Source organism: Erinaceus europaeus, chromosome 17 (assembly GCF_950295315.1).
Source record: "Erinaceus europaeus chromosome 17, mEriEur2.1, whole genome shotgun sequence".
Lineage (NCBI taxonomy): Eukaryota > Metazoa > Chordata > Mammalia > Eulipotyphla > Erinaceidae > Erinaceus > Erinaceus europaeus.
This window is the reverse complement of record NC_080178.1, coordinates 41,154,847-41,175,931: the sequence shown is the minus strand read 5'-3', so window position 1 is coordinate 41,175,931 and position 21,085 is coordinate 41,154,847. Positions and strand designations below refer to the sequence as shown.

General features: G+C 38.0%; 1 protein-coding gene across 20 annotated transcripts in view; it reads right to left on the bottom strand.

Annotated features, from left to right (window-relative positions):
• Positions 1-2,183: 2,183 nt before the first annotated feature.
• PICALM (phosphatidylinositol binding clathrin assembly protein) overlaps positions 2,184-21,085 on the bottom strand; it is a 113,647-nt gene continuing 94,745 nt past the window's right edge. For 14 of the 20 annotated variants that reach the window (XM_060177382.1, XM_016191125.2, XM_016191116.2 and 11 more), the window contains 3 exons: positions 19,671-19,775; positions 4,760-4,862; positions 2,766-3,560 (listed from right to left, as the gene is read on the bottom strand). In XM_060177382.1, coding sequence (XP_060033365.1) covers positions 4,770-4,862; positions 19,671-19,775 — 198 coding nt within the window. In that variant the 3' untranslated portion in view covers positions 2,766-3,560; positions 4,760-4,769. Of the gene's footprint in view, positions 3,561-4,759; positions 4,863-19,670; positions 19,776-21,085 lie in introns of all 20 variants that reach the window. The other 6 variants (XM_007529689.3, XM_007529690.3, XM_007529691.3 and 3 more) reach the window with 2 other exon arrangements.

Below are 21,085 nucleotides of genomic sequence, written 5' to 3'. Positions count from 1 at the left end.
TATAAAAAAAAAACCTTTTAGATCTCAACTGACGATTGTCATGATAGGACTGTAGTTAATTAAAAAAAAAGCACTTCTTTTACTAAAAATGCCACAGTGACCTTGTGGCTGCTAGTGTTCAAGCTCTCTCCTCCCCATCCTATAATGATGCCTCCATCTACCTGTTTTAGTTGAGCTTGTGTTCAGACCAGACTGTATTTCCTGCTTCCATCAGTGTTAGACCCTTTGTGCCCAGGCCCTGCAAAGAGGGTGTGGCAGAAGAAAGATTGAGGCTCAGTGCAGATATCACCTATAGCCGTCATCTTCTCAGGAAGGTGAGGCAAACTATCTAGTTCACAGTGTTGGGTCCCAGCCAATGCTGACAGGAGCCAGGTCTGGCCAGAAGAGGAAAGCCTACTTTTCCCAGGGGATGCTTAAGACCCAGTCATGTGCCGCGGGGCCTAGGAACATTTATGAAAAATAATGAACAAAAGTTTGTAATTATTTTAACTTGAGAAAATTAGCCCACAAAAGCCTAGAACCCAGGGAAGAAGCAAAAGGATTTAACATCAAACATAAGACCACTCTCTAATATGAGCTTTGACAGTCACTGGCTAGGAAATAATTCTTTTTAAAAAATGTTTCATACCAAGATATTTGAAATGAACCAAGTAATTCTAAAAAGGACTTGGGACATGTGTAGCTAAGTATAATCAAGTAATCCAAATGTTTGGCAACTCTGCACCCTTCTTTTCTCCAATAAAACTAATAGAGACTCCCCAAGTTTAGGAGAGTGTGGCAGCCCCTTCCTGGAAGACATTTTGTTGCAGTTTTGGGCTGGACTGACAGAACCTGGCTGAGGCCTGCCCCAGGCTCTGAGGCCAGGCAAGGCTGGTCAGGGGAAGCCATGCTATGGAGCCCTCCTAAGCCCAGAGAATAAACTCAAGCTTATGCTTCTGCCATTTTCTGTACATGCACTGTGATCAATTGTGTTCATAACTATGTGATTTTTTTCCCTGGAAAAGCCCTAAAGGTATACTGTATAAATCCAGACCCCCTCCTTCCTCTTCTCTGAAGCTAGCCAAGAACAAGTTGCTGGTTAAGCCAGTAGCCCCTTTTCTACATGGATGTTCTTGTGAATTTGTTGACAAGCAGCCTGGTTAGTAATTTTCTCTGCACCTACAACAAATTTGCTTATTTGGTAATAAGATTATGTGAGCACATATGGGTTTATAATCAGATGTCATTATGCAGTCAACAGCTGCTTTACTTACTGCACTTGTTCTATTTTGATTAAAGTGAGTATCATTGCAGTGGGTCACAAAGAAACCCAACACCCCTTTTAGTGCATGTATTTAAATAACAACAGCAGCTGCAGAAAAACAGACCATAGAACTAAGGATGAATCCTTTGTCTTATCAACCTGGGTAAGTTCTCCCTCTGGGTCCTAATTCCTAACTCTAGGAGTGGGTAATACCTAAGTAGCCCAAATCTGTTTGAACAAGATATTATGCTTATGAAGCACTTTCACCTATTGAGTCATACTTAAAAAATATGAAAGAAACAAGCTACAGACTTTATGTATAACATACATTCAAATGTCAGAAGAGACGAAACAAAATTTGTGATGTTTAAGACATTTAACTTACAAAAGTACAACTTCCCAGCTTATATGAAAATGATTTAATAGCGAAACTTAAAAAGTGGTAAGATTAACAAAGTATACTAATAAAGTATAACTAACAAAGGCTAATTGGCTAGTTTCTCTGATCATGGCAGTTATTATGTAAACATTCATCAATGTAAGGCTTTCAGTCCTCTAGCATGTACTCCATTCTATTTACTACTCAGCATGAAGCAAGGTACAATCATTGATTTCTCTGGTAGACATAGTCACATACATCAATGTCAAACCCCAAACATTTCTCTCCTAAACTTACCTGAGGCATCTGATCAAAAGACAAAGTAAGTGACTTTAATAAGGTAATAAAGTACAGTAATAAGGTACAAAGATATTTTTTGGAAATTAAGATAAAACAAATTTCTCATTTTATTAAATCACCAATATAATCACCTGGGTATCTATTAGGAAGAAGAAGAAGAAGCAGAAGCAGAAGCAGAAGAAGAAGAAGAAAAAAAGACACTGATAATAAAGAAAAACGGGCAAAGAAAATCCATCTCAGACCAGAATACCATAACAAAAGTTTTGTGGAAGCTGCATTTTATTTGAAAATTCACCCATTTTTGCTAACATACATTTTAATATTGTAAACAAAAATAGAATCTGCAGAGACAATGCAACAAGTATGCTTAAATTCATGTACAGAATTGCTTTCCTACAACAAACTGTCCTTCTTAAGGCCCTTCTCAACCCAAATGTTAAGATGTATTTACACAAAGCACCGATCAACAGTGCAGTTTAATTCTTTGTTAACTAAACTCTTGGCTAAACACTGACTTTAAAGATACTATTTCCCCTTATTTAAAAAGGTACATGATCATAAGGCGGCATGAGCCAAATAAAGGTTCAAGGATTTTGATCCCTTTCCCCCCTCCCCCCATTACACCTCCTAGAGTTTTACTGAAAAGAAGGAAAGTCTTGAAGTGAAAGCAATTCCTCACATTCATTTTGGAAAGGTCCTAATGTCAAATGGAAAATAATGACATGCCAAGCACAAAGCAGTAAAATTCCTTCCCAATGAACTAATGCTGAATTTAAAATGTAGTGCTTTTCCCAGTCAGTGAACTGTTCCCTTGCAAAATCCTAGGCACAGAATTGACTATGAGTGAGGATTAATGCATTTATAATGCTTCCCTAAATTCCACAGACTGAAAACTCTTAAGTTTTCAGACCTATGGCCCTGCATTTTTTTTTTTTTTTTTTTAGTGCTCTGTATGTCAGCTGTAAAGCATTCTGAATCAGATTCATTCTTGTGGATAAAAATCAACATACAGTGTACATCCATACTCATTTTCATAAGGAAGTCTGATACAATATTAATGTATGTAAATTGATAATCATAAATAAATACAAATACTTAAGGAATGTCTACTGCAAACTGAATATATAATTTTTTTAAAAGAAAAGTTAATTTTAGTTACTGTTTCCTTATTGGTGAGGACTGGAGTAAAGAAAAGATAACTGCATAATTAAGAATTATGATTTTGACCTCCCCCCCAAGAGTCCTGCTGTTATTACAGTAAAAGGATGCAGGTCTTCTCTCCAGGCAGCTTTTTCAAATACAAATTTCACACTTTCCAAGTAAGGGCTTTTCTTGGTAGGTTATTGATTATGGATATTAATAGGAGTCAAAAGAACTGAAGGGTTAGTCACCAAAAAGACAGCTCTTAGTCAGAAATCATGGCAATTCTTGGCTTTATAAACAGTACTGATACATTATCCTATAGACTAGTCCCAATTTCCTTCCTGGGCCTTCGCTGGATTACTGTAGCATTCTAATGGAAGAAGAGAGTTTTAAGAGACAGCAGTTTGGATTTTTCTGGAAATAAGTATTTGCTGCTTGAGCACTTGTCTTTTTGAAATAAGTCCATTCTCTTCCATCTAGTTACATAAATTGTATCTGGAAAGAAACAAAAGTGTTAAGTTCATTACATTGTAGGACATAACCTCACAAACAGAACATGCATTCTGGCTTTTACCAATTCAATTGGGTTATCATAAGCCTGGGCTATAAAAGCAAAGTCAATATGATCATGTTCCAGAGCCTGATAATTAGGTGTTTTTAAAAAATATATTTCTAATTATTAAAACCATTATGAGAAGAATGAAAACAATTTCTCCATGACAAGAAAAGTCCAGAAAATTTCTCCATGAGCAAATATTTCATGTAAAACTTCATTTAGGAAAACAACTTTTAAAATACTACTCCCAAATGATAATAATTAGAAATATTAACGGAACAGTAATATGCTTATCAAATAAATAATATACTAAATAATTTCCTTACTATAGAAATCAAAATCTGAAAGAGCTCCAAAAGAATGTTTCCAATAACACTCAGATACTTCACTCTTGCTATCATTACAAAGGTGTTACAGAAGTAGATGTGCTAGTAAGCTGTTGTCATGTCACAGGCACACAAGCACTCAATAGATATAGAGATATATTTACACTTGGGGTGAGAGCACCAAGAACAACAAATAATACTCTCTCAGCAAAAACAGGCACCAGGGACCAGAGCAGATGCCTTCTGTAAGAATGGAATTAATCATTCACTTAACTCTGAATTTAAAAGACTGTAAAATGCTATTTTGTCAAATGTTGATTTTAAAAAAAAGTTGTGCAAAATATGTATGTTCTTTAAGGAAATTATTAGCATTCTTCACAACTAGCCCTGGCCCCATTGTATTAAAACAATAGATGCTCCCAAGTAAGTCAAATCCAATGTGTAAACTTGTATTCTCTATAAAGAACACAGAAAATTGAGGTTCTCTATAAATATTTTAAGACTGACTAAACCACCCAGTTTGTAAGGAGGTTATTTGCTCTCATCTGTTATGCACAAAGGATGCTTATATGCAAATATGAAGTGGTCCTTTGATTTCACACCTTCTAATTATGCTAAAGTTACTTTCAGAAAGGTGTTTGTCTTGTGCCCTTGCTTCTCCAGTTTATTCTTCATCCAGAGAATGGGGGGTGTGGGGAGGAAGAGAAAGAACCCAGAGTTCTTCAGAGAAATAAAGAAGAGTGAACTGTGTTTAATGCTTGATAATGGTCTCAAGTATTTAAGTTCCCGTTTACCCCAACAAGCAGCAATACCTAAAATGATTTATAAGAAATCCTCCAAAGAGAGTTCTGCAAAGGGGTCCTTTCCTGATGCTCTGTGAGGACTGTGACTGGAGGGGCTGGAAGCTGCCGACAGCTGGGGGGAAGAAGACAGAGAGAGGGAAAGAAAAAAAGGTCTCAGAATGACAGAACATGAAAGCAGAAAATGTAATGAAAGGAGAAGTGGCTTGTTTAGGTCATCTTAAACCAATACAAAGGCAGCCTTTGTAGAAAATGAAAATATTAAAACGTGAGTTGCGGTCGCATGTCAAGACAGAGGAACATCCAATGGAGTGTGATTTTTCAGAATACAGATTCTTGTTTCTGAAATTACAGAGGAATGAAGTGTCTTACCCCAAAAAGGTCAATGTAAACTGACCCACGGTTAAGACTTTAAGGGAGAGGAGGGGGAGGAGTACATAAGTGTGTGTGAGTGTGTGTGAGTGTGTGAGTGTGTGAGTGTGTGTGTGTGTGTGTGTGTGTGTGTGTGTGGGAGAGAGGATGGCTTCCTGAATCTCTGACCTCGGAGTATACACAACATGCATTTTTCCTTTCCTTTCTCAGAAGAGGTAGGACATCCTGTCCTCAGGACTCACACTTGTTCACATGCTGGCATTTCCTGATTGTTTAGGTGGACATACTGCAGTTGATGCCCTGGGGGGCGTGGAAGGAGGAGATGTGACCTTATAGGACACCTAGTCTAGCTGTCAGCATAAAGTCCTTTGACACTACTACTTGCCTGAATTTATTTGCTTGATTCTCAGAATTTGCTCTTATAGTTTAATGTGCATTTATGCTAACCTAAGCTGAGTTCAACAACAGATCTTTCATATTCACTCAAAGAAAGTTCCCAAAGAACCAAGATGTCCATTTTTATATGTAAGTATCTCCTTCAGCAAGCCTACTATAAGACTAATACAATCAAACATAAGCCATTGTAGTTTGTAACAAACCTTTAACTTTTCCCTCACCCTATGCAGATGTAGAAAAATACATGAGCTGCTCTCTCAGGAATGGTCAACTAGGCATTAAGTCCAAGTTGACTAAGTGGAAACCACTATAATTCATACTTCAACACTCAGATTCCTTAAAGAACATCAAGCCTCAAAAATCTATCTTTGCTAGTCAATGTGATCTCATTTCTACTTTTGAATTCTTTTTTATAAAATATTTACTTATTCCCTTTTGTTGCCCTTGTTTTATTGTTGTAGTTATTATTATTATTGTTGTTGTTGGATAGGACAGAGAGAAATGGAGAGAGGAGGGGCAGACAGAGAGGGGGAGAGAAAGATAGACACCGGCAGACCTGCTTCACCACCTGTGAAGCGACTCCCCTGCAGGTGGGGAGCTGGGGACTCAAACTGGGATTCTTACCGGTCCTTGTGCTTTGCGCCACATGCACTTAACCCACTGCGCTACCGCCCGACTCCCAACTTTTTAATCCTTCAAGTCCCATCAAGAATGAATATTTACAGAAACAAGAAAAAAAATAGAATGAAGAATTGATGAGTTTCTGTAATATGTCTCAATTATGTGTAACTTAGCTGCCAAAATGAACTTACAGGTTTAGAAATCACTCTTACATTAGCAGTTGAGTCAAAATCCTAGGCCATACCTTGGTCTGAGAAAATAAATGTTCTGAGACAATGTGCAGGATGAATGGAGCACACAAACAGAGATAGATGGGAAGATGGGGCAGCATGTCTGTATTGGGAAATCTAAATGTCATCCACACAGAGACAGATAATGGGGCAACTTAACTGAATTTCTTCCCCCTTCATCTAACTATCAATGGCCAGTCAGAAGCAGAATGATTTTCAGTGAAGTCTTTCTACTACCCTCTTAAACTGTTGCAATGTATACTTATACCTATAAATATGTAGCTAAATTGAACCCTATAAAAACAAGACACAATAATATTCCTGGCAGTATATTTCCCATCAACACCCATCTCAAGATGAAACTGTTTTGGCTGGCTGCAAAAAGTACCAGTGACACATGGGTCCAGGCCTTCTGGTCCCACTGCTTCTGGGCACTGGCCCAAAGCAAAGGCACACTGTGCACAAGCAAGGAGGCAGCTGGTTTAGAATAAATGTAGAGGACAGGAAATAGACCGCAATGCCTTCCCAAATTGTTCAGGTAAGTATGAAGATGAAAGAACACAAAAGGGCAACTGAATCCTGGTGGGTAAGACTGAAGTCTAAGTCTCCTGAAATGACATGGTTGGACTTTCCTTTTACATACTATTTTTGTAAGCCTGTTAAACATGTAGGGAGGGCTGCTAAGCATTGGAAGCTAAGCTATTTTATTTTTAAAGAAAAGCCTCACTATCATTCTAATTGTGAAATCAAAACAATCTACAAACCAGTAAATAAACTGCAATTAACCACTCCAGAAAGACTAAAATTGCACCACCTCTCACACACATCAAAAAAACCTCCATATCAGCTTTGTATTCATTCATTTCAATAATATTCTCTATACCAAAGCTCCCATAGAGCTAAAAAGAATTTATACTTACTGATTTGTTCAAAATGTCTTTTGAACAAAGTGACTAGTTCTTATAAGTTGAATACTATCGTATATAGTCTTCCTTTTATGGAAAAAAAAGCGAAATACAGAGAAGCAGCTTATAATTAAGAAACTAATAACAAGTAACTGATGATGCCAACTTCTTTCCTTTACTTCACTCTAAACAACACAAAAAAGGTTAACAATGTAGGATAAACATGTAAGCTGGGAGAGTACAAGGCTTTCATGGCTGAGGCTCCCAGTTTGATATTTGGTGTCACATGTGCTCTGAATTCCCTTTCACGCAAAACAAAACTTTCTAATTGCTGAAATAAAAAACTTAACCCTACCAAAATTTTTTGCTTTTATCTCCAGAGCAAAGATTTTTCAGTTGTAGAATGTTTAGTATAGGAAAGAGTACAGAAATTCCAATTCTAATGAAAATAAATATAAGTACTGCAAAGGAATTTTAAAAACAATTTTATTGACATACTAAACATTGTAAGACAAAAATGGTTACTCCTAGGGAGCCAGGTAGTAACTCACCCTGCTGAGTGCACACATGACCACATGCAAGGGCCTGGGTTTGAGCCCGGTCCCCACATGTAGTGGGGTGGGGAAGGAAGCTTCATAAGTGGTGAATGAAGCAGATCTGAATCATAAGTGGTACAGCTATCCTTCTCCCCTAAGCCCCTCTCAATTTCTCTCAGTCCTATCAAAATAAAGTAGAAGAGGGGCAGGGAGAGGGAAAAATGGCTGCCAGGAGCAGGCACCAAGCCCCAGTGATAAATTTGTGTGGAGAAGGGGGGGGGGGTAGGGGAGTGGGGGGATAAAAGTCTACTCCTATAGAGAAAATTTCAGGTTATATCGATAACCTGGATATAACAATTTCAGTAAGGCTAGGGCAACTGAAAGCTAATGGTAGGAAAAAAAAAAACAAAGTATTTTAGAGTACGTTTCTGGGAGTTGGTCGGTAGCACAAGCGGGTTGAGGGCATGTGGCGCAGAGCACAGGGATTGGTGTAAGGATCCTGGTTTGAGGCCCCGGCTCCCCACCTGCAGCGGAGTGGCTTCACAATCGGTGAAGCAGGTTTGCAGGTGTCTGTCTTTCTCTCCCCCTGTCTCCCCTCCTCTCTGTCCTATCCAACAATGAAGACAACAACAACAATGGTAACTACAACAATGAAACAAGGGCAACAAAAAGGGGAATAAATACATGAAAAAAAGTTTAAAAAGAATACATTTCTGACATCATTAGCTATGCTTAACAGCTTTACAGACAGCAGTTCTGGAGGTGGCATAGTGAATAAACTGTTGTACTCTACAGCATGAGGTACTAAATTTAATCCCTGACACCACATGTGCCAGAGTGATCTTCTAGTTCTCCCCTGTCTGGGCCCTGTTTCCTTCTCATTAATAAATACATCTTAAACAATCTTTAAATTTTTTTTATTACTTGTTTATTGTTGGATAGAGACAGAAAAATTGAAAGGGACGGGGGAGACACCTGCAGTACTGCATCACCACTCAATGAAGCTTTTCTGCTGCAAGTGGGGATCAGAGGCTCGAACCCAGATCTTTGTGCACTGTAATGTGTGCACTTAAGCAGCTGTGCCACTGCCTGGCCCCATCTTAAACATTCTGAAGAGCAGAAATAACCATCATGTCTTTATGTCAGCCCTCCCTTCCAACTAAAATTAAATGCTCACCTACTCTTTTTTAAAAGTATTTATTTATTCCCTTTTGTTGCCCTTGTTTTATTGTTGTAGTTATTATTGTTGTTATTGATGTCATTGTTAGGACAGAGAGAAGTGGAGAGAGGAGGGGAAGACAGAGAAGGGGAAAGAACGATAGACACCTGAGCCTGTTTCACCACTGGTGAAGTGACTCCCCTGTAGGTGGGGAGCCAGGGGCTCGAAACAGGATCCTTATGCCGGTCCTTGCGCTTTGCACTACCTGTGCTTAGTCCGCTGCACTACTGCCCGACTCCCTCACCTACTCTTACTAGAGGCTCAGCTCCAGAAAAGGTTTCTTATTCTACCATCAACCACCTGTGGGAGCTTCCATTTGAAACTCACTGTTTAGGCTCCTCAAGACTTATCCCTGTCCCTTGCACAGTAACAAGCAGTGATTTACAGAATGAGCATCCTGAAAGTGTTAAATTAGCTGATATAAACACATTTTGTATGAAAAGGGTCTCCAAATGGGCTACTAGAAAATAGCATTATCTTTTTTTAAAATGTCTTCCTGCGATTGGTGTGCTAACAAGCCATTTAGAGATCCTTATTCAAACAGAATTCCAAAGAGATGGGGGCTTTATGTATCACTGAGGTCAGTAAAACAAATTTTGTATGATTTAAATTTTTAAAAATACGAACATATAATTATTTTTTAAATGAGATATACAGAGAATTATACTGAGAGAAAGACCAGAGAACTGCTTAGTTCTGGCTATGGTGGTACTAAGGGTTGAACCTGGGACCTCAGAGTCTTAGGCATGAAAGTCTTTTGCAAAACTATTATGCTGTCTCCCCAGTTCTTGGATAACGACATTATATTTTAAAAATAGTTACTTAGCTACTTGCACTGAAGTTGAAAGAGGAATTGAGCTAAGACTCTTGAGTTATGCCTCCTCCACAAGAGAAATGTTCATGTTTTAAGCTCTAGTCCCCATGAGTGTGGCTTTTTTTGGAAGTCTCTGTGGATGTATTCAAGCTAAGAAGACGTTATCCAAATGAACCCTGGTCCCAGTGAGGGAAATGCCATGTGGAGACAGATACGTGGCAAAGGTAGAGGTGAGTGCAGCTGAGCAAAGAATGACTGGGCTACGAGAGCAGAAAAGGCAAGGTTGCCGGTGGAGATTTTGGAAAAGCACAGCCCTGCTGAAACCTTGAGTTTGACTTTTTTTCTCCCAAATTGAAAAAGAATAAATTCATTATTGTAAACCATGTACTGTAATACTGGAGCCACAGTTCTAGGAAAAGAATTTCCCGTGCAGATGATTCTAGAAGAGCTGGCGCTGTTCCACTCCCTAATTGCTATCCCAACTCATTCCAACTAAGATATGTTAAAGGAGGAGTCTTTCTGAAAAGGGGCCTTTTTAGTAATTGCCAGACTGTTGACATACTCCAGTACTTTTGAGATACATAGTACATAGCCACTGTGCTTGTCATGAATGTGTTACAGAATTTTAGTCACCCCCAAGACTTTTTGTGTGTGGCACTGGGGCCTCACATCTGTGTGATTCTTTCAATGCTGGTCTGGCATTTTTGTTACTATTCATTATTGTTTATCTCAGAGAGGAAGGGTACATATCACAGCATCACTCCACTATCCATAGTTTCCCTCAGTGCTGTGGTACTAGGGCTTCAACCATGATGAAAGATATGTTCTACCTGAGCTATGTTTCAGTCCCTCATCCCTAAATTTTTAGATTTCTACCTTGCAGGAAGAATATCCTGGGGTCAGATGGTGGTGTACCTGGTTAAGTACACACATTACAGTGAGCAAGGACCCTGGTTCAAGCACCTGGCCCCCACCTGCAGGGGGAAAACTTCATGAGTGGCAAAGTAGTTACAGGTGTCTGTCTCTTTCTCTATCTCCCCCTCCCATCTCAATTTGTTTCTATCCAATAATAAATAAAGATTAAAAAATTAGAAAGAATCTCTCCAGAAAATAAAAATGGTGAAAAAATCTTACTGTACAATTTGTGTTATTAACAAGAGTGGTCAGTGGGTGAGACGCCTTAAATTTTGGTTCTAAACCATGTGTATTCTATACTAAAGAACCAACCTTAGTCATGGAATTAAACTCCAGTTCCTAAAGCCAACTCCCTCATGGTGTCTTCTACCAGACATGGATGGATAAGTACAACACAATGCTGACAAGGCAGAAGGCTTTCTTAGAAATCCAGCTGTGCAGATCAGCTGATAGAGGATCAGCTGCCAACATCCACAGTGTTCACACACACACACACACACCCAAAAACTAAACTGAGAAGCAAAGTGACTCACTGGGTCTTGCATACAAGAAAGTCATTTTGGGGGCATTTTTTTTTTTTGGTAAGAATTAAATTATTCCAAAATCAACAGTGCCCCCATTTAGAAGGATGAAAAGCACTCATGTCACTGCTTCCTTTCAGACAATGTCAGACTTAACTAGCGATCATAAGAAAATGTACAGTGACCATTTTGCATTTTAGCCACATCTTCCAAAGAAACACCCAATATCAATCCAAAATACAGCACAGTACTCATTTTGTTTACTTTTAAATTAAATCCCAAATGTAACATGCATGGTTTTCATATTACTTTTGGGAGAACAAACTGATAATGGTTCAGGGTGAGCTTCTCATGTGCTAAGCACATAACAAAAATAGTAAGCTCTTTCCACACCAAAAGCCTTCAAATACACCCAATCTGGCTTATAAACATTATGTTAAGAGTGTTACTTCTCATCACTGTGGCTTTCAAAAGAAAACTGTCTACAGGGTATCTGTCTTCATGTTTGCTAACATATACTGTATACTTCAATGCAGGATGAGTTTATAGTCAACCATGGACATTTCAATTTACATACCTTTATATGAAATGAAAAGCACCAGCCAAGAGAAAATAAGAGCCTAGGTATCTATACAAAGGACAATGAAAACACTGTAATTCAAAGTGACACATGTACCACCTTTTTGTTCATAGCTACACTATTTATAATAGCCAAGATATGGAAGCAACGTAAACGCCCATTAATAGATGACTGGATAAAATTATAGGATGTATATTTAGTGGAACACTACTTTACACTTAAAAACAGTGATATTACACCCTCTGGGGCAAAAGGAATAAACTGGAGGTGACCATGCTTAATGAAATAAGAGGTTAAAAAAAAAAGGCACGTGGAATACAGATAAAAAGAAATAAAGGGTAAACAAACTATCTCTCAATTTTGCAGAACTATGTTCAAGTGTTGAGGAAAGGGGTTATAGAACTTTGGTGGTAGGTGTGATATGAAACTAAACCTTTAATCTTAAGTTGTAAACTACTATCAAATCACTAATTAATAGGGGGAGCACATTCTTCCCAACTTAATAAACAGATACAGCAGTAGCATGTAACAAGCAATCACATAGTGAGTTAAGCTGTAAGGAAATACTAAAGAGAAAAATTTGCATTAACCATATGGACTTAATCTTTTTCATGTAGTCACATACCTAGGACGATACATTGGTGTACAAAAAAGGAGAGAGATCAGTATTAGGCACAAAATATAAGAACATAATACCCACCTTTAAGCAACTTATTAGCAGTTATATGAAAACATCTAAAGAAAACAGAACAATGAATAGAACACAAGAATGGGGGGGTAGGGTAAGTGTATAAGAAGGAACAGTTTCAATACAACATGTAATCTATTAAAGGTAAAATGAAGGTGATTTTCTAAATAACAGAGCTGACAGCATCTAGAAAACGTCAGTTCTCTCTCTCTCTCTCTCTCTCTCTCATTAATGCAACGCTTAGAGAAACCTAGACACAATGTAGAACACAAAACACATTGTTATGGATGCCTCACTAACCAGTAGTAAGATCACCATTACTGGGAAGGCTGAAGCACTCAAAACTACTGATCTAACACTAAGTAGGTAAAAATTAAGGGAATATCAGTATTTATGTCTCTCTAAAGAAACATTTCAATCTGCAAACATCTAAATCAACTATAGCTTTAGGCCAGGCAGGTCAAGACCTTTTGACCTTGTAATTATTTAAAATACAGAGGTTCAGATGCCACTAAAAGGGTTCAAAGCATAGTGAAGTCAAGTATATTAATATAGATACTAACCCCCCCCCAACTAACCTGGTAATAATTATTGACATTTTAACTCTTTCTAAGACTATAAGAAACCCCTTGCATTCTCTTTAAGACCCGTATTTCTCCTAGTCCTGGTACCTCCACGACATTCCTTCTCTACGATTCCTTACCACCATACCAACTTTGTCAACTTCAACCAAACTGCTACTGGTGCTGCCATCCCATATTATGCTGTTATTGAAATCCTATTGTGGACTGTAACCAGAGATACCAGCCTGAGAAGCCAACCTCGCAACTCTTCAAATCTGGTAAGACCTTTCCTAACACATGGGACTACCTACATCCAAGTTAGATGGCACGTCATTTAACTAAGTAACAGATACCATATTGGCCTAGGGTTTAGGGTACTGGAAACAGGTCTACACGTACCCATAAATAAGGGGAAATCATATAACTCAAAGTCAAAGTGCCCAATAATGGCTGAAGTGCCTAAAGAAGGCATCATAAATTCTGTAACTGATTGGATTTAGACCAAATTAGCAGGACAGCATAGTAGAAAGGCCCAAAGAAGACAGATCCCCCAAAACCTAACTTTGGTTGGGCTCAACAAATGATACTCAATACCTAAACAACTGAGAGAAAATCTAAGATAATCAAATAGAGAGTTATGGGTGGGGGTATAGCATAATGGTTATGCAAAGAGACTTTCATGCCTGAGGCTCTCAAGTGCCAGGTTTAATCCCCCACACCACAAGCTAGAGCTGAGCAGTGCTCTGGTAAAAAAAATAAATAGAGAGCTACAAAAGTTGGATAAGGGCAAGAGACTGGCCCACTTAATCATCTGGGGCCCTCGTTAGGGAATCCTTGAATTCACATATACATATGATGGGCCTTGACCTCTAAAGGGTTCCTCTCTCTACTACTACTGTTCGCTTCCATAAGGAACAGCGTCTTGTGGGCCCTCCCAGGACCTTGGCTCTACCATAAAGCAATGATGGTAGGGATAGCCCCAGCCTCTGAAGGGAGTCTGGGGGTATCCTGCCCTGCCACTCAAAAAAGACTGGTCCTGAAATGAGTGTAGCCTGCAATGTTCCTCAGAGGTGACCATGCTCAGACCAATAGGGACTTAGAGGTTACACAGGCTCTGGTGTTAAATATAAACATGTACTTATATATGGGCCTTGGAGCAGGTAGATGGAGGTAAATAGTTAATTTTAGCCATAGAATTTTTTTATGTGTATATATATATCCTCTACTATGACACCATTCTCTTAGACAATATTCTTATCCAACCTCACTCAGGCTAGCTACCAAACTCAAGCAAAACTACTATAGTTGTATGCCCCCAGGGACATGACTAAAATGGTTCTCCTAGCTTTCTTTTACCCTAAAATCCCTAATCTCATCTGTTCTGACACTACTTTTTGGTTCCTGTTCATTAACCATCTTGTCTCAACTTAGGTCATGCCACCTTCCACACACCAAGCTACAGGTGCTACCATGACTCCATCCTGACTTCTCTGGGCAGATGACCTCACCAATATGTCCTGGGCCCTCCCATCTCCAGAGCTCTGGTCCACTAGGGAAAGATAGGGAAACAGGCTAGGGGTATGGATCGACCTGTCAAGTGGAGACACAGCTATAGAAGCCAGAACTCCTACCTTCTGTTCCCCATAAACAACCTCGATCCATACCCCCAGTGGTGGAGAAGTGATAGGATGAAGAGGACTCCAGCTCCATCAGCACCCAGAGAGGGAGAAGGAAAAGGAGAGGGACATATGGAGGTAGCTACGATGTTATGAGTGGCTTAAGAGGGGAAGAAAGGATTGAATCAGAAAAGGAAGGGGCAACTATGCATAAATGTGGACAGATAGTTGTAGAGAAGATGGTTGGCCCATGTCTAAAACTTTAGGGGAACTGTGGTGGATTGCAGTGGGGAAGAATGAGAATTCAGAACTCTAGTGGTGAGAATGGTGTGAACTCAAACCCATGTTGACATGTAATTCTGTAAACATTAAAAAAGGGGGGGGGGAAGAGGAACATTTCAAGGGATAGGGAAAGACTTTTGGGAAGTTACAGAACTGGGACTTGACTCTAAGATTCTGTTTGTATAAAAATCTTACTTTACAATTCAACTATCATTTATTCTACAATGTATAGATATTCTCTACTCTCAAAGAATTCTGAATTCAAACTTTTTTTTTTCAATGCAGAGTAATGAGAACAATTAAAAGGTAACTCATTGAAAAACCATTTTTTTTCTGTTACAGCTAATACTATATGACCAAAATTAATCTAAGGCTCTGGCTAAGTAAGGATCATTAAAACCTAAAGCATGAGCAAGTCTCACATACATTAAGTAAAATCATGTAACTGTGGAAAGGTGCCTTAATTCCCTCAGTCATCCAGTATTTCGGCTTACACTGAACAATAATTAGCTGATAAGTAAGTCAAATCTGAATGCTGTAATTTGTGGCAGGACTTACAAGTAAGTTAAATGAGAAAGAGTTATACTGTGGAAAAGCTTAAGTTTTCAACTCAATTCATGTTTGAAAATTATTACATGTCAAGCATTAGTACAGGAATTAGGAACAATGGAGTAAATCACACAGAAGCCTGCCTCTATGAGGCTGCCAATCTACAGGTGTCTCTTGCTAGATCAGCTGGTTATATGTATGGATGCCAAGTGGAGGTAAATGCCATTTAGAAAGGTAATAAAGGCTAAGGAAAAGAGCTCTTAATTTTAGACTAAAGGAATGAGAAGTGACAAAGAAATTGTAAATAGTAAATTCACTTTTATGACAGACGAAGGATGATGTTTAAAAAAATAAAAAGAGCAGCAGAACACTGGACATTTACAGAGAATTGAAAAGGTTTGGGGAGCTCTAATGAACCTCAGTACTCTCTACTATTATTCTTTTTAAATTTTTTCAGTTTTAATTTAACTTATTTACTTAACTAGATATATGCAGAGAAATTGAGAGAGAAGGGGAAATAAAGAGAAAAAGACACCTATACACTGTTTCACCAGTTGTGAAGTTGCCCCCTACAGGTGGGTCTGGGGGTTTGAACCTGAGTCCTTCCACACTGTAGCATGTGCATTCATCTGGGTGTGCTACTACTCAGCACATCTGTACTATTGCTCTTACAAATAAGGAGGCTATGAGTAGTTTTTAAGACAGAAGAACCTTATACATTTGGTTGCATTTATTATATTGACATACTTACCTCAGATTTTTGAGTATGAAAATAAGGTGCTATAAATACGTATGGATTATTCTAGTATCTTTACAACTGATTCACGGAGAAAGGCAAGGACACCATTGAAAGACTTGTAAAACAAGAATAAGATAAGGGGCTTCCAATCTGGGTGAAGATTTTAGAATCAAGGAAACTGGGTCTAGTGACAGCAAAGCAACAATTAGTAGGAATTTGTGAAGGGATCAGCATTATTGATAGATTAAGATCGTAACTTTCAAATAATTTAAATCACCGTGCCAACAGACTGAAAAGCTTTTCAAATATACTTGGTTTCTCTCTATTAAAAAAATATTTTTTATTTTCTACATATTTAAGGGAGTGAGACAAGTTAGAGCGCCACTCTGACACATGCAGTACTGGAAATTGAGTTGGGACATGAATGTCCAATACTTCTATCAGTGGAGCTGTTTTGCTACTATTGGTTTTGTCTTTTCCTACTTACCAATTTTTTTTGTTTGTTTTTTAAGTTTTTATTTCAAAGAATAATATTTGGAGTTAAATATTTTTAAAAGCTTTTATTAATGGTGGGGGTTAACAGAACTAGAAGATCAACCTGACATATGTGATACTAGGGATTAAACTCAGGTCTGCATGCTTGGAATTCCAGTATTTTGCATTTTATTTAGTAATGATAGAAGCAAAGAGTTGAAAGAGAACGAGAATTGGAACCGGAGTAACACTCTGGTATATGTACAGCCAGATCGAACTCAGGACCTCATGCTTGAGAGACCAATGCTTTATCCACTGTGCCACTGCCTGGACTGCTTAAGTACTCATTTTAAATTCAATTTCTGAAATATAAACTTATTACTTATATGCTTTCATTTTCTCCTAGCATAAAGTAATAAAGAAAAAACATTTCTGACAGTCTCTTTTCCTGCATATGAAAATTGTTGCACGTTTTGATTTTAGAAGGCGACAGGGTGAAAAGATGTAGGCAGATGCTAGAGGTCAGCAATTTAAAAAGGATGTTCTCGACAAACTAAGAACTACATCCTAAATATTTACATGTGGCTTATATTTTAGAATGAAACCCAATAAACTTGTAATCGCTTTGTGGCCCTATGGGTTCACCATTAACAGAAAGACATTGTGATACAAGGTATCTCCTGGAGTAAGTTACATACATCTCATTCCATATTTAGTTGAAGAAACTTTGCAAGCCTCAGCCTCCCTTATAAAATGGGATAGTGACTCTATGCCCAACTACTTACCTTAAAGATTAAAAATAAGGCAGAAGGGGCCAGGTGGTGGTGCAACTGGTTGAGCACACATATTACAATTGCAAGACCTAGGTTCAAGCTCCTAGTCCCCACCTATAGGGGGAAAGCTTTGCGAGTGGTAAGTAGGGCTGCAGGTGTCTCTCTCCCTATCTTCCTTTCCCTCTTATTTCTGGCTGTCTCTGTCTAATAAATAAAGATAATTTTAAAAAGAAAGTTAAAAAAAAGAATAAGGCAAGATAACATATGTGGAAGTCAGATGTTTGCAAGACAGGACCCAAACTGGGTACAGAATTCTGTCACAAATTGGGAGGGGTCTTCAGCTAGGGGTTCCTGGACTAAACTTTTAGCTTTGGACTTTGGTTGCTTTCCGTAGATACATTTAAGTTCTTATCACTTTAGTCCTACAGTAAAATAATAATAATAAACAATATAAAAGAAATCATATCTAGAAAAAAATAGCAAATCATCAATATATTTCTTCAAGATCTAGTATGTTATATTGACAATTAGTACTATTGATGGTAAAAAAGTAAAGTATAAGTACTCAAATTCATTTTATAAATAAACTATTTTACAAAACACATAAGGTTATACACACAATAACAACATCAGTTATCCTAACTCTAAGTTATCTATTTTCCATGTAAATACTTAACAAAGGAACAGGAAGAAAAGGCCAATTTAACATGGATGGGGAGTTGGGGGGTGGTGGTGGGAATAAAGGTATCAGGATATGCAAAGCACATAGATTTTAACCATCATCCCCAAGAAGCCCCTTTATTAAATGAAAAAAAGGCTGGAAAAAGAAAAAAAGAAAGAAAGAAAGAAAGAAAGAGAAAAATGCTCTTTTGTGCTTCGTTAACCTAAGAACTATATGGTAGATTAAGTTCAAACGGATTGGTCCAAACTAATTCTGGTATGATAACATTCTCCTCACTGGCAAATACAGCATTACATATGCTCAAGTGGAAAATGGGTTAATGACTCCATTCCCAAATACTCAGCAAACCAATCTGCTGATATCTAAACCAAAGGAGGGTTGCTCAAGCAATTGCATTTCTAAATATTAAAGAATAAGAGTGGAAGTACAAATCAGAAGGAAAAACTATGTTCTCATTTCACAAAGGGCTGATCTTGTACACCACAGATGTCAATCATTCAAACAAATAAACCCCTCCTCCTAATCACAATGGGGAACAATAACAAAATAGCCAATTTCCCTTAATTTTAACAATGAGAATGAAATTTTGAAAAAAGAGTGAATTTTCAAGAACTGGGAAAGGACAATGTTAGAAACATTTGTGGGAAAACCCTCCAAAGAAACTAGATTAAAAAAAAATAAGAGGAAGAAAAGAAAAAAAAAAGAAACTAGATCAATAGGAGCACTTCAGAAATTATCTAATAAAAAATTTAACTTTTCAGAGATTTGTCTTTTTATTTTTTGGATTGACACTGAGGCTTTAGAGATCCAAGTCAACTTTTTCAGGTAAAAGAGTACCAGAGACAGAGCCTAGAGGGCAAGAGGGCAATGAAGCTTCATCCAGTGTGCTTGAATCTGGGTCATGCACATGACACAGCAGGCACACTACCCTGGTGTACTATCTTGGCAACCCAAGACTTAATCAAATTTGACAAGGGCAGTATCTTTGTTTAAATCATATCAATCAAAGGCATTGAGTTAAAGGGTCCAGAGCTCACAAAGAAAGCAAGCCACAACCACAATCACAGTACTTTCTTAACCTCAGAAAAACCATTCTCAGGACCTACCAAGTATCAGCTACCAAGAATTTTCCACCTTCAGGGTGTGGTGGCTTATACTCACCATGATTGGTTATGTGATATTCCCCTGAAATTCTAAAATTTTGAAAAACTGTTAAATCATTGATAAAAAAATGAGGAGAAAAAAAGAGAAAGTTTCCACTTTGAAAATCAGTAATCTATTTTCTTCTACATAGTCTACTTTTAAAAGCTCTTAATGAGACAGATGATGTTAATAACATCCACCATGAAGGAGAAATATGCTAACAGCTTGCTTTTCAAGTTACATGAGAGGCTTTGATATGATTACACTCCTTCCACATCTGGCACGTTAACTCAGTAAGTTGATACCTGTGCTCCTGATACAGGGCCAAAGGGGTTTGGTGGTCTCATAACAGGCTGGCTGTAGATTAAGGTTGGCTGTGTCATTACAGGTACACTTCCCATTTGAGGAGGCTAAACAAACAGAAAAACATTAAATCAGAAAGAATGTTGGCTCACATCTTCCTTATCAAGAAAGAAAGAAAGATAGGGCTGAAAAGTACTAGCATTTTTTTTTTTAATTTGACTCAGGGACTATTACTACAAATGTAACTAAGAAAAATAGCTATAAAATTTTCAGAGTATTTTTAAAAATATTTATTTATTTATTTTATATTTATTTTATTTATTTATTCTTTCATTGCCCTTTTTTTAAATATTTATTTTCCCTTTTTTTGCCCTTGTTTTTTTTTTCCCCCCTCCAGGGTTATTGTTGGGCTCGGTGCCTGCACCATGAATCCACCACTCCTGGAGGCCATTTCCCCCCCCTTTTTGTTGCCCTTGTTGTTGTAGCCTCCTTGCGGTTATTATTATTGCCATTGTTGATGTTGTTTGTTGTTGGATAGGACAGAGAAATGGAGAGAGGAAGGGAAGACAGAGAGGGGGAGGGAAATACAGACACCTACAGACCTGCTTCACCGCCTGTGAAGAGACTCCCCTGCAGGTGGGGAGCCGGGGGCTCGAACCGGGATCTTTATGCCAGTCCCTGCGCTTTGCGCCACATGTGCTTAACCCACTGCGCCACAGCCCAACCCCGCCCTTTTTTTTTTAATTGTTGTTGTAATTATTATTGTTGATGTTACTGAGGTTGTCTTTGTTAGATAGGACAGAAATGGAGAGAGATGGGGAAGACAGAGACGGGGAGAGAAAGATAGACACCTGCAGACCTGCTTCACTGCCTGTGAAGGAACACCCCTGCAGGTGGGGAGCCAGGGGCTCAAACCAGGATCCTTAAACTTGTCCTTGCCCTTTGCGCCACATGTGCTTAACCCGCTGTGCTTGACTCCCCAGAGTATTTTTTTCTTTGTAATGAAAATCTTCAATGTGTTCGTTTTCAAAAAGTTTAACTTTTCCTATACAATGAATTGCAAATTTTAAGCCTTACAAGAGATAAAATAATTTGTAGTAAAAAAAACTTTCAATATTTTCAAACTTAACAGCTTTCTTTACACATGGAAAAATTTAAAACTATAAAAAGGCTAGCAAATCTCAAAGTAGACACACTAAATCAAGTTATATCATTATACAAATGATCTAAGTCAAGACAGTTCATACTCTGAAGGTTTGGTTTTTATGGTTCTTTGATTTTATTTTAAATACTTTAGGGGGAACTAAGAAAATAAATTATATACAAAAGGGTCAATTCATTCTTAAGTTACTGAAAATAACATCTCCACTATCTTTTGAAACATTAAGACTTCAGGGTATAAAATGAACTAATATTC